Here is a 15,118-nt window from a genome sequence, read left to right on the forward strand (position 1 = left end):
TGGGGATCTGGACTTGACACTCATATTTTTTGTTGTCTGCCGTTGTGATGGAGGACAGCTTAAGGTCAGCTTTCCCAGTACCACCATTAACATTTGCATCCACAGACACCCGACCCTCGTACTCTGGTTTAATGTCTGTGACTCCATTGGGATGATAGTGGGTGATTATCACATTCTGTAGAGAATCACAGCATTAGAGAAATATGTCGATTGATTCAAATGAAAAACAGACAGAGAGATACTTACTTCACCAATAGACCATGAGACAACGGCCAGTATTGGATTGCTGAGAGCGCTTTGAAATGTGCAGGGCAGTGTGATGTTGTCCCCTCTGGCGAACTCATACTGATCCTGGGGGATGTCAACCTTAATGCCAGCAACAGCTGACCACACTGTAATAAATTAAAAAGATGGTCACTCCATTGATCATGTGATTATCTGTTGTTGAATAAACAGCAACAATGGTCAACACTGTAGCTCCTCATTAGGCCTCAGCAGTTGCTTCTGAGTTTACAAAAACACCAAAACACAATTTTAGTCAACCATTTATTTTTCGTATTGATTTGCTTTAAATTATTTAACGTAAAAAAAAAAAAATTTGAAACAAGGGCGCAACCACATGTCGCCATCGCTGTATGTCTACCCGCCTTCCTGTCTGTCAAATGTCAAATAAAGGCCTCTAGAGCCAACTAAGTCCCTTTAAAAGAAGGAACAAGTGCATCATAAGAGCGTGCAATGGACTACTTTTCCAAAATGATCCGACAAAAATGCTCATTTCAAAATGTCATTCAAATTCCAAAATACTTCATTGATCAAATAGCGAAATTAAATAAATTTGACAATAATGCCAAACGTATTCGTTAAACCGTTTAACAAAATGGTTTTTGGACAAACCATCGCCGTTAAAGTAAAATCTTGCATGTTTTAAACAAGGCCAAAGGCTTTGAATATGATCTGCTGGGCCTTGTGTTTTAAAATGTTGATTCTTAGAGCTGCTACTTGACACAATGGTTTTCGTAAAACTGTTGGGGGAAGAAGAAAATTAAGTAAAAAAAGAAAAAAAAGTACAGTTTAATAAGAGAGCAGGTCCTATGTTCTATTCTTTTTCTTGTCTTCAGAAAGTTGATCCTGAAGGTGCGCAAACAGGTGTGGTCATTAGATAACACAAGGAAACAAGCAAAGTCCCATTTACGAATACTCACCCACACAAAGCAGGGCCAATGTAGAAGTTCTCCTTTCCATGGCAAAGGTGGTAATTTAATCAAACCAAACTCACGGTTCTATTTTCTTAAATCAAATAAGAAAAGCGGGTAGCCGAACGCCCAGGCTTTCATTTACATCGAAACCTGAAGACTCCCAACAGTGATCAGCTCGATGGGTGAGTCTGCTGCCCCGATTTGACTGACGGCTTTCTCGGCCAATCACTACACAGCCTGCTCTGTAGGTGACTCTTTTGTCCCGCCCACCGCGCAGGTTTCTGCTTGTCCTGACGTATACCAGGGTAGTTTGTCAAGAATCCTCGTTAAAGAAACCTCGTTTCTACGAAATGGTTGAAAGCAGGGGAACATATTATTCTTTTTCACGTTTCTCTCTCACTCATTTGGTAAAGATATTCAGCTTTGAAAACTGTGAGCACGGCGTTGCTTCTTAATGCTCTCCATAATTTTAACAGAAATGTGTTTTCTTCCCTCATCTTGCAAGAATAGCCTTAATAATGTTGTAAGACACACAGATATTAGGAGCCTTAGAAGACTGATTAGCAGACGGTATTGCGGCCATAGCATAATGTGTGCGGCTGAGAAACAGAAGTTTTTAGTTTTTTGTTTCTTCCGGTCAGACTGGTTTGGCAGGTTAAACAAAATGACTCAGGTCTGCCAGAACAGACACAGTAAAACAGGAAGGAAGAATTTAAAAGAATGCGGTCTCTGGTTTTGATATCTGTAAAGAATATTTCTAAATATTACAGAGTTGCTATACGTGTGATGAGTTCAATCTTTTCTTTTCTCTCTTTTTTTAATGAAAAAGGTTCAATTTTTATTTTATTTTTTATTTTTTTGAATCATCAGACAGTGTTCATCTGAAGGCTTCGATAACCATAAGACACGGAAATAAACAACTACATGTTGATTTGGTTTTACATAATAATTTCAATAATATGAATGACTTTCCACAGCCTGTCTGATGAACACGATTAATATCTAACAGAGTAGATGACTGTTAGATATTAACAGGTTAGGGAAAATTAGGGCTGTAGCGAGTGCTGCACCGCCCCCTGGTGGAGCTTAATAGACGTGCAATTAAAATGTTAGAACAATCTGAAAGAAAATATTTAAGTGGGCTAATACGGATCTGTCTCGAGTTCTTTTATATGTAGCAGTATTTAGACAGCAGTTCGCAAGTGATAGAGTGTTCTTGGAAAACAAATTTCACATTTAAGTACAAAATCATAGCAAAAATCAGAATCATGGGCCAACAAAGAATTGGAAAGAGATTTATTTACCACAAGCTGTTTGTCTTTATGAATCAATTAACGATTAAACATTTCTTTAGTTTTTTTCCTGTTTGTTTCAAAAGTTAGGCTTTGCATTTAATTTAGCAAGAAATAAAATACCCAGTTATGAATGAATATTGAAATTCTATATGCTATGGGGAAAGTGATTGATATATTGTCAATTTTTCAAGTTTTCCCAGTTACAAAGAAAGGAGGGTTCTGTAATGTTCACTGTCAATACCACTGAAAGACAGAATCTAAAAAAAAAAAACAGAAAAAAATTACATTGTATAATTAAAAAAAATTGCATTTTATTGCAATCAATATCTGTTTAAAAAAAAAATAAAAAATAGCACTTCACATTTGATGCAAAAACCTTTGTTTACAATTACAGAGGTCAGATGTTTCCTATAGATCTTGACCAGGTTTGAATTTTGGTCCACTACTCCTTATACGCCATGGTATAAATTTGACTTTCTGAAATGAGTGACAAAGTATATTGAACTTTTCCAAAAGGTTCTAATTTTTTTTTAGCTGATATTGTGTGTGTCCCTTTATTTCACAACCAATAACTGTAAAGGGAGGTGTGCATGAAACCCCTTTTTGCACAAAATAGGTCAAATTTAAGGTTTGCCATCTCTAAAAAGATAATTTATTGCAATTGAATCTAATTACAATCTACTTAGACTCATTACAATCAATGCTGTCAAATTATCATGCAACAAAAAGGACTTCATAAAAGGTTTTCAAATTATCTGACTGACAACTTGAGTACTACTTCTTTGTCTGTTTAGCTTTAGCATTAACTTTGGTCCTCCAGGCCAGCAAAGCCTGTGTGTGCCAGTTTTGCACATGAACTCTGTGGTTTCTGTAAATACATTATTTGTGAAGAAGTTAAATGAGTGTGTTTTGACTGATATGAGCTCACATGACTGACACCTGGTCCTGAGCAGAAAGCTGCACAGGACAACCACAGACAGATTAAAAACTGAAACAACAGATTGAAATGGTGGATTGAAAGCAGAAACACAACAATTCAAGAATCAATCCTACGTTTAGAACTGCATGTGAACGCCTGTGCTTAAGGTTCGTTACTCGTGTTCAGATGATAGGTGAGCGTGAAAAGCGGAAGAACATAAGTGAAACTGGCAGAATGTAAAAAACTGATCACATTATTCACTATCATGGCTCTTTATGGTTTGCTTATTCATAATTTTCTTGCAACTGTGCAAATTTTGTTTTTTTGTGCAATACTGTGGTACTTGATCTTTCTAAAAAAAATAAAATAAAAAAAACAACTTCCTGTTGCTTTGAGTTATGTTTCTTTTCTGTCTGTACTAATTCTGTCAACTTACGACTGAACTGCATCGTTACTTTATCATCTAACGCCACTGTAATCCCACACTGGACATCTAAATCTGTTCTAATGTCTTATTTATATTTCTTCATGACATTGTCTATGTCTTTTAAGGTTGAAAATACTGGAGTAGTAGACATGATGACACAGCTGGTGCAAAATGTATTTCCAAACTCGCCAAAACAAACTATTTATTTTTTTATTTTTGCAAGCACTTGACAGAAGAAACTGGTTAACACTGTTAAAAACAGGAGAGAATTTTATTTAATTATTTTATTTTTAATTTGCTCAGTTCACTTTAATTATAGAGCACCAATTGTCAACAAATCATACAGCACCCCAAAGGGAAAGCAAGTCTTACTCATATCCAGAAATCTATCATCAAATCAATACAGTACATTCAATCATAAATATAGATTCATTGTTATACGTACATTCCACTTTGAATATAAATTTACGAAATTATACAGATAACTTCAGGTTATGGGATCAACTGAGAGATTTGAAGAAGGGAGAACAAACACAGAATCACTGCAGGACTTTCTATATTCACCAACAACAACAAAAAAAACTCATGGCAGTTTTTCTTGGCATTATTTTGTCATTCATATTGACTGTGTAGAAAAATCTTGAAAACTTCCCCAAATGTTCAGAATTTTGAGCAAAAACAGCAACATGGTATAAAAAAAAGATCACATAAAGAGCAATCAAAACTGTAACAAATAAACAGAGAGAAGAATGCAAATGCTTTGTAATGATAATGATGAAAGAAAACAAAAAAATATTCATTAGTATTATTTATTTAATAATACCAATAAATGAACAACTGAAGAATAACTAAACTTTTATTTTAATCTGAATAAAATGAATTGAGCTGACCAGTGAACAGTGCCAAATAAAAGATAGAAATATTTTGAATTTCTGGTATATTCACAATATTTAGCAGATTAAAATAATACAATAGCTTAAGATAGTATTTGGACACTAGGATTCAATCAATCCAAATATATTTATGTCAGCTATGCATACTGATAAAGAGGGTTTCCGCTGGCCTGGAACTGAACAAGACATATGTGGTATTTGTTGACTGATGTGCCATTTAAGGTTTTATGTGAACCCCACATACTAAGTGTAACTCCCCAACAGCTCATAAGTAGACAAAGTGAATTTACTAAAGCATGTTTCACGGACAAAACCTTTACAAAGCGCAGTACAGAAAATGTATATAAATTTTGCAGCTCAAGTGTTCTGCTAACTGCTTCTTGTGTCAAGAAAATACAAGTAGATTGGACCGAGGAGAATTTACAGAGATTTTTTTTAGATCCATTCCTCTCCTACATCTTATACAATTCAGATTGTTAAAGCCATGAACAGAAACAATAATAAAGAACTGCTTTAGGGTCTGGTGGGAAATACTTCAGCCTGATCTGCAGAACAGTCAGGGGTGGGAGAGGTTTGGAGAAGAGCTGGACAAATATATGATCACTGTGATCATATATTGATAGACAATATATGATCACTGTGAGCATGAGCCTGTTTGCATTAGGACCAGAGCCCCATAACACCAATTGAAATCCCCAAGTCAAGAGATAACACAAATTTGATTTTACAAATACCAGAAATATAAAATTTTTTCTGTTGTATGAAAACAAAACTAATTCATGGATCTGTTAAACTGAGTTCTGTGACAATTTAAAGGTCTTGGGTTTTGTTTAGAGCTAAAGGGTGGGAAAAAATGCATTTATAATGGTGCCATGGCATAATTCTCCTTGTCGTTGTCCTTCTTTCGGCAGCAACAGCAATAGATAATAACGATCAGTAAGATCAAAGCTGCAACGGCTCCTCTAATGATTCCTGCGGTTGAACCGATGTTCATCATGGATGCTGCATAAGTCAGAGAAGATAAGATGAAATAACAACGCACAGGAGAATTAATCGCTGCATGATCAGATCTGTTAGAAGGTCATATTACGTGGCAAAACTGTGACTGTGAGGTTGCAGGAAGTTGAGTGAATCTTGTTGGCTGAGGTGCAGATGTAGAAACCGGAGGTCTCTGTGGTGAGGTTGTACAGAAACAGGGTGCCTTCCTCTGAAAGACAAGACCAAATACAACAAATAATGATGTATACTGAAGTTATTACTTATATGTAAGGGTGCACAACATCATAGAAACATGTCGTATTACTTCTAAAAATCTGGGACGACGACATCTGTTCCAATCAACCTACAATACATTTCATAAACCAATAGTGCATTGGTGCCGACGAGTGTAATGTTTCCTTATCTGTGTCTAGGAGAATAACTCATCCCAAAATTTGTACAAGCAGCTACTGTTTTGTAAACAGCTAACTAGTTAAAACATTAACTAAGATACAATCTCATTTGATTGCACTACTGCATATTGAAGTACTAACTCATGAGTAGAAATCATTATGAGCAGTGATAAAAAGCTGTCATAACATATATTTGCTAACTGATTGCATTTTTCCTCCATGTTTTACTTTCATTAATTAAAATACAAACAATTCTTAGCATAGTATGTAATTTTGGATCACTGCATGTAGCTTCAAACTGCTGACTTAGAGCCCAAAATGATCTGGGAATCAATTTTTTGTTTCTTTGATGGTCTGAGGTTGGAAGGCTTCAATGTCCTAATCTTTAGCGCATTCAGATTCAAGTCAGGACTCTGGATGTGCCACTTCAAATTTTAACCTTGACTGGTTTCACTTTCTCCAAATTCACACTGAATTGTCTGTTGATAATTTCACAAGAAAAAAAAAACTATTGACAAAAGTTAAAGTTCAAAAACTTTTTGGGAGAATGTCTTGTTTCTTTCTTTGAAACAAGATAGTCTTGTATAAATTGCCCTGCAAAACTCAATTGTGAACGGCAAAACTCAAGTCCACAACGGTTTATTCTCCTTTGTGTTTTTGTAGTTTCTGTGTGTCCCAAATACTTACTTTCAGTGGTTTTGGGGGGGAAAGCACCAGAATTGTTTTGGACATCATATCTGTTCCACTTGTATGTTGGAGGAGGAGACCCTTCCTCAGAAACACAGGTGAGGCTGACGTTTTGGCCGTACGATGCTGTACCCTCAATCTTGCAGATGGGTTTAGATGGAGCCACTTGAAAAAATTGAAAGGATAAAGAGAGTGGTATGATTTGTCTTTGAGAAATCATTTTTAAAGACAATTAAAATTTTATTTTCCATGCATAGCACATTGGAACTATTAAAAATAATAATAACAAAAATAGGTGAAGTTAAACTATCTCCCAGAATGCAAATTAAGTTTTACCTAGAACAGTCAATGTTGTTGTGTCAGCATCTTTGCCTACATTATCCTTGGGGTTCTGGACTTGACACTCATATTTTTTGTTGTCTGCCGTTGTGATGGAGGACGGCTTAAGGTCAGCTTTCCCAGTACCACCATTAATGTTTGCTTCCACAGACACCCGACCCTCGTACTCTGGTTTAATTTCTGTGACTCCATTGGGATGATAGTGGGTGATTATCACATTCTGTAGAGAATCACAGCATTAGAGAAATATGTCGATTGATTTAAATGAAAAACAGACAGAGAGATACTTACTTCACCAACAATAGACCATGAGACAACAGCCAGTATTGGATTGCTGAGAGCGCTTTTAAATGTGCAGGGCAGTGTGATGTTGTCTCCTCTGGCGAACTCATACTGATCCTGGGGGATGTCAACCTGGATGGCAGCAACAGCTGACCACACTGTAATAAATTAAAAAGATGGTCACTCCATTGATCGTGTGATTATCTGTTGTTGGTTTGGAAGAAAGCAGCATTTTAATTTTATGTAAAAACAGCAACTCATAAAGACACCTCATTCTAACTGGGTAAAAATGGAACAAGGACACCATAAGATTTTGCAATGAACCACAGACGTCAAGCGACTGACAAAAATGAAATAAATGAATAAATAAACATTCATGTTAAAACTGTTTTTGTAACCCCTTTTATCTGTTTTCTAGTAAGGGGATGATAGCGAGTCTATATCAAGTCATTATCAAAATGTTTGTGGTTTGCATTACTGTTAAAAAAATTACATGGGAGATATCTATTTATTTAACTGTGTATCAAAAACACACATTCCTGTCAACAGACATTACAATCTACAATAACTCTTTTAAGAATTAATGAATGATAATATTTAATTTCCCTTTGGGATTACTAAATTATTTTTGAATTTGAATTTGAGCGGATGACATGAAAAAGTCACTCAAAGTCAATTTCTAATAAGAAAACCTACTTACCGAGACAAAACACGGCTGAGACAAAAGTCCTCTTCTCCATGGTAAAGTTTTATTTGCTCAAACTAATCTAAGGTGCTGTTGCTGTGCGCTGTGTTGCTGTGTTTTAGTGAACGTAACTCGTAACTCAAGTTTTCTGCTCCGTTTTCGGTTTGTGCACCCGCAGCGGGTGCACCGTTTGTCAGGAAACCACAGCACAATTCCTCATCCAACCGTACTTCTCCTCTATACCGCAACTTTTAATGCATTTTTTCTTTGCGTAAGCAACTCAAACTAAGGAACAAAGTCATCATAATGACAAAGTTAATATGTTTAAGCAATAACATATTAACTTGTGTGTTAGAAGAACTTTCGTGTTTGAAGTTCTTCCAATACAAAAGCTTTATTGTTCAATACAAGTTTCAACTTTATCTGAAAATTCTAAGAACGTGAAAAAACTTTTGCTGTGACGAATATGCAAATTATAATGATGTGAGCGTTGTTTTTTCTTTTGAACGGAACTGTTCGCTTCCGTAATTTTGCTTCTCTTGACTTGATCCTTATGATTTTGTCTGTGTAAGGTGTCTGACCGACAGGGGGCGCCCTAATTTCCTCTGTATCTCACGCAGCATCGTTTATGAGAAAATCCCAGGCTCTGCAATGAATTACTTATAAAAGGAGTTGTTGGATCTTCTATATATAATGAACCCTGCATTTGTTTAAACTGTACTGAAGTCTGCAATAAAGAGCTAAGATATTGTCAATGGAGTTTGGTTCAGGTGAGGAAAGGAGTGTATGCCATTATTATATGTTTATTTTTCTTATTTGGCCTGTTCAAAAACACAATGTACTCCTAAGGTTTTAGGTAAATCTTTATTTGTTCATCATATGGTGCCATTATGCTGTTTTGTGTAACTGAAGAGAATGCAAGAAAGTGAAGCTATTAGGGCTGTTATGCTAAGTACACATCAATTCTTATATGTGCTGATAGGGAGCCAAGTGCCATAATGAAAAACTAAAAGTCATGGAGCATCAAATGGACTGTTTTGGGCAAAAATATGCCAACTGATGAAAATGGTTGTTATGAGAGCAAACATATCGGACTACATGACAACGGGTATGGCTAAAACCCAAATAAATTAACTTCTGATTGATGTGAAATATGCTGCTAAAGGCCTCACAGCTTCACACACTGACAATGAGGAGCGTTCACTGAAATCAGAATGAATTAAAAAAGAAACATTACATGATTCTACTTACTGGATTCTTTTATCATAAAAAGACAAAGGATCAAAACGAGGAACCACTTTTTAAACATGCATTACGAATTCAGATAATCACGTAATAAACTGTATATGAGAAAATGTTAAGCTCCATGGCAGATTATTTGATGGATGCACCCATGAGGCATCTATGGCTCATCCATGGATACTTTATTTTCTGCAGAAATCTTAACATGAGGGATTGATCTACGCCTTTAAAGCTCCAGCTGGGCTCTTTGATGACCACATGCTGTTCAGCAGGTGAAGGATGCAGGTTTACTGTCGCTGCTGGATCAATGGAGGCTTCAGTCTAGAGCAGAAAACACAACAAAACCACTGCCTGTTCCTAGAAATGGTGTAGCAGTTACTTTTTGTTCATGCTGCTGTTAGTTATGTTTGGTGTTTATTCTATCTTGTGATTGTTATTGTACAATTATCACATTATGTGAGTGTCTTTTGGAGGTACTCTGACTTCGGCTTCGCACCTTATCCTCCTTCGGCATTTGAACCCTCCATCGCCCCATCAGCGTTGTCCTGCTGGGGAGTCAATGTCCATGTTGGCTACAGGATTGAAGGAAAATGAGACGAGTCAAGAGTGCACATTTCAGTTTTTGCTAAAATTTTGCATTAATAACACAAATGGAAAAGCTGCTCTAAACTGTCTTTACGTGGATTGACTGCAAGAGAGATGTTGCAGGTGGCTGAAGAGATGTTGTTGCTTGATGTGCAGATGTAGAACCCAGAGGTCTCCTTGGAGATGTCAGAAAGAGAAAGGATGCCTCCTTCTGGAAAAACAAAGAGTTAGTTGCATTTTCTATGAAAGTATGCTACTTTTATACAAAAATATTTTGGTGATCAAAAGGAGCACTATTGCAAAAATGTAAATTGAGCTGCATGAAAAGTGTCCATTTGTCCTTATCTATGATTCATTCACCTTATGAATTTTTCTTACTTTCCACATACAGAAATATAAATTAAATTAAACACATTAATGTAGATCTAACTGTAAGCTTATTAAAAACAACTAATTTCTGGCCGACTGTGAAGGAAGAAGGAACTAAGAAGGAACATTCTTACAAAAACAATGCAACAGGAGCCAAACAGACGTGGGAATATGGGAATACATGCTAATATCATAGTTACGCAATAATGGTTCATTTTAAATATGTCAACATTGTGGTAGAAGTGTAGTTTCATTCCATTCTCTAAAATATCTTCCTGATTCAGAAGAACAACGCCCATTGTAGACTAATAATTGTTAGATACAAAACTGATCAACTTTACTTCATGAGACTCATAAGATTTTTAGTGAATTAATATAATTAAACAGCCTTGGGAAAGTATAATAGGTTATATTTTCTTAAGGAACAGTACTTACGGTCAGTGCCTGAGGTCAGTGTACGTGGCGTGTTTTTCACATCACGACTTTCCCACTTGTAACTGAGAGGAGGAGACCCTTCCTCAGAATAACAGGTGAGGTTGATGTTTTGGCCGTACTCTGCTTTACCTTGAACCTTACAGATTGGTGGAGATGGACCCACTTAAGAAAAAAAAAAAGATGGAGAGAGCGGTCAGCTTTCTATTCTTTCGCTTTGAATAGCAATTGAAAAAAAGTTTTAGTACCTCAGCATTTGTCACTAGAACACTTAAAACAACCACAACGACAACATGTGCCGGTGGACCATCTCCAAGAAACCAAATTAACCCTTGTGCGTGCGAGGACAGAGTCAAACGTACAAGGACAAAGGCAAATAATACAAGTGTACAGGTGTGGGGTCAGTTGGACCCTATTTGTAAGCACAAGGGTTAAACATTACCTAGAACAGTCAATGTTGCTGCGTCAGCCGGTTTGCCCTCATCGTCATTGGGGATCAGGACAAGACACCGAATTTCATTGTTGTCTGCCATTGTGATGGAGGACAGTTTAAGGTCAGCTTTCCCAGTACCACCATTAATGTTTACGTCCACAGATACCCGACCCTGGTACTTTGGATTAATGTTTGTGACTCCAGCAGGATGATAGTGGGTGAGAATCACAGTCTGTTGAGAACGACAGCATTAGAGAAATATGTCCATTCATTCAATTTAGAAATAGACAGATATACTGACCTCACCAGCAGTCCATGAGATAATGGCCAGTTTTAGACTGCTTAGAGCGCTTTGAAATTTGCAGGGCAGTGTGATGTTGTCCCCTCTGGCGAACTCATACTGATCTTGGGGGATGTCAACCTGGATGGCAGCAACAGCTGACCACACTGTAATAAATTTAACAAAAGGTCATACAAATAAGGGTCAGATCATATACAACTTTCAGTTTTAATAAGATAGAGATAAGCCAAATTACCAAAAAATCTAATTTGAGCTGATGTTAATTTTTTTTCTTTGCTACCATATTAAGTCACGTTTACTTCATAGACCATTTATTCAACAAGGCAGTTGCTTTACATCATGAAAACATTATACAGCAATGTAAAAAGAAAAAAACGTTTCTAATAGGTAAAATGCTGGCAGCTGCGGTTGCTAGAATGAAGAATTCTACCGTATAAATACAGATTTTACCGTATTACTAAACATCTGGCAACCACAGCTGCTGGTATTTCACAGCAAATTAGAGGCATTTTCTTTTCTTTTGCAGTGCAGTTATGAAACAAGCAATAAATACAATATTTTGTCAAATGCCATCTTCAAAACATGATTCAAAGGAACTCTGTGTTTCGGAATCTTTGCAGTTTTCTGGAAGTTTGTTCCAGATTTGTGGTGCATAGAAACAGCGGAATTATAAAATCTTTTAAAACAACTAAATGCTCCTTCAGTTAAAATGTTCATATATTTCTACATCCACCTCCAGCGGAGTCAGTGCTCCACCAGTCATGAATGTCACCACAGGTTTGATGAGTATTTAATGGGTTGCTTTTAAGGAAGAAGTTGTCGAAACGTACGAACACGTGGCCTTTTTTTTTTTTAATCAAACTTTGAATGGTGTAAATATTATGTTGCAGCAACAACATTTTTTTTTCTTTCTTTTTAAAAATCTTACTAGTGGAGCAACTGTTTTCCCTGCACCATTATTTCTTGAGTTGCGCAAACAAATGCAATTATTCCTGCATCAAAACATGGATAAAATGCAACTACACTTAAAAGTTTAACAGAAACACTTACCGACACAGAAAAAAGCTATGACAGACGTCCTCTTCTCCATGTTAAAGGCTAGACTTTGATGAAGAGATCTAGTTTGTACGTGGCTGTTTTTTTTTCCTTTTTGTCCTTCAATCAGATCCTCCCGTTTCCAGCCTCAGACGCCCCTTCATTTCATTGGATCTTATCTACATGGTTTGGGGGTGTTCTAGAGCCACACATGTAAACACCTCTTTATTGTGCTCACGTAACGAAAGACAAAAACAAACTCAGTTGAACTTCCAGATCGATATTGTTCAAAATAATATATTTTAGGGCAACAACAAAGTAGCTCTCTGCCCCCTAGTGGCTTTTTTTTTTTTTAAACCTGCACATATAGATTGCATAAGGAAGGACAACATTACTGGCAGGGTTAAGGTTCAAGACATCAAAGCAGTTTTCTCAGCTAGACTTGTTTTCATTTTCTGGGTTAGGACTTCACCATCAGATTTTTTGTTTCAGTTGCATAATCACCTTTTTCCTCTATCCTCTACTTCAGTATTTAAAGTAGTCTTCATGGATTTCAAATGCACCATTAGCTCTGCTCTTGAAAGCTTTATTTTTTATTGCCAATTCAAAACAAAACAAAAAAATGTTTCCACTTCAGTTTAAAGAAGCCCAATCAGATTACAGGACACTGGTTCCTATTCTATTCCATATGCTGTTTATTTATTTGTTCATTTTTGTGGTGATTTTTGATCAACCTTTTCCTCTCCAGATTTTTCGATTGGATAGTTTTGCGTGGATCGTTGAGGTTTCAAGATCAATATACCAAATCAAAACCCACGATCTAGAAAAAAACACATGTTGGTAGCAGGCAGGTGCAAAGTCAGGAGAGACAAAACTGGTCAGAACATCAGAAACAAAACTTTCACAACATCTTGACTGGACTGATGTAAAGGAAAAGGCGATCTGACAGGTAGTGCAAAAGGCCAGATGTTATTAATAACACCTTATTAGTAATAATAAGGGTTGGAGGAAGATGGAAGAGGCATGAAGAGAAGGTAGGTAAACAGCAGTCTCAACCCTTCTCATTTATTTTTTGCAGGATTTAATGTATTACTTTTACTTACTGTTAATCTCACAGATCCCTATGGGGAAAAAAGTAATCCATTTTCTTTGAAAAAATATTATTTTGAAATTTTGACTCAACAATATGAAACAATTTGTTGAGAAGACCCTTAAACTTCTGAGACTGGACAAGTATGTGGTCATTTGCATAACAGCGAAGAAACACCTTTTACCTGTAAAGAAGCCTTTTGTTAGCAACGCTTTCTGATACTTCTGTCGAGGCTCGCTCTTGTCTTCAGTACAGCAGTGGTGCTTTTCTTGCAACATAAGGTTTACCTTCTTCACACCTCTCCGTTTGTACAAGAAGCCAAAACCAACGTCTCACTTAGCATCATTGGTTCATCTTCTATATACGCGTGTTTGTCTTTGTCCTGGACACATGCCTAATGAGGCGCAAACGCACCTTTTCACATGAATGCACATGTAAAAGTCTGACTGTCGTTATATAACGGAGGGCAAGCTCTGTCAAACTTTCTTTGCAGATGCATGTTTCTTGTTGAAATAATGTAGCATGTCAAGATGAGAACAAGATGTTTTTTTTTCTTCTTTCTTTTGTTTTCTGAAGTTACAAACTTATTACATAAACACAAAGCGAAGCCACAAAGCCATCTGCTTTTGGGAAAGATGTTGTTTGTCCTTTACTTGCAGCTATTTTCATCATGTTTTTATTCCCTCATAGTTTAACTTGTATTGTCATGTCCTTCCTGTTTTCTTTTTTCTGTGGACTTTAAATTATTTCTAATGTCCTCAATGTGAAAAAAAAAAAGATATGGTGAGATACTTTTTAAGGCTGCAGTTATCATGTAAGATTATTACCAATAATTTTCAAGTTTACAGAAAAATATTTAAGTGTTTTGTATTTTTTTCCCGTTTCTTTATATTTTCCTCTCTGTTTTTCCTTTTTACTTGGAAAACTACTACATTTTTTTTCTGACCTTATTACTCTGTTTTTCTTTACCCAACCAACAGAACGGCTGACAATCTAAATCTTCGGCTCCACTCCCATCTCTCCACTTTCTTTTAATTCTTCTTGTGGCTTCTCTACTACACGTCGTACGTTTTTCTCTTTTTAACAACTGTACTGAGGAACAAAGTATTTACTGACTTAGCAGGTCTTGTGGATTTCCAGTGCTTGAACAAATCGTCTCATCATCGAACATAACCTGTTTCCACGTAATTTGTCAATAATTTATTCCTTTGAAGACAACAACAGGGAGCCTGAGTACAATCAGTGGTTCTTGTATCAGAAGTGACACCAGAGGTTTTTATTTGTGAACTCATCGGTCAGAGAATTTCATCGGATCAACCGCTGCCATTGGTCTCTTTAACTCCTCAGATGTGTGCTAATTTCCGTCACGTCGTCCAAATGTGCCAACTCATTATAGATTCAACATGGCTTTATATTCTTTATCAGGAGATGTGATAAAGGTTAAATGAGCTCTGTTTTAATTTGTCTGCTCAAAGCCTCATGGCGTCTTTGCTTGATATTTACATGGCATTTGAAGC

General features: G+C 36.4%; 1 protein-coding gene across 1 annotated transcript in view; it reads right to left on the reverse strand.

The window, feature by feature from the left end:
- The window catches only part of LOC103143555 (immunoglobulin-like domain-containing receptor 2), a 33,792-nt gene extending 21,036 nt beyond the window's left edge, over positions 1-12,756 (reverse strand). Inside the window, exons 1-5 of the mRNA XM_016675420.1 lie at positions 12,527-12,756; positions 11,477-11,622; positions 11,347-11,373; positions 7,145-7,367; positions 6,809-6,973 (exon numbers count right to left, since the gene is read on the reverse strand). Of these exons, the coding sequence (XP_016530906.1) occupies positions 6,809-6,973; positions 7,145-7,367; positions 11,347-11,373; positions 11,477-11,622; positions 12,527-12,566 (601 nt within the window). The 5' untranslated portion in view covers positions 12,567-12,756. The remainder of the gene's footprint in view (positions 1-6,808; positions 6,974-7,144; positions 7,368-11,346; positions 11,374-11,476; positions 11,623-12,526) is intronic.
- Between the last annotated feature and the right edge of the window lie 2,362 nt (positions 12,757-15,118).

This window comes from Poecilia formosa, unplaced genomic scaffold, assembly GCF_000485575.1.
Source record: "Poecilia formosa unplaced genomic scaffold, Poecilia_formosa-5.1.2 Scaffold113, whole genome shotgun sequence".
NCBI lineage: Eukaryota > Metazoa > Chordata > Actinopteri > Cyprinodontiformes > Poeciliidae > Poecilia > Poecilia formosa.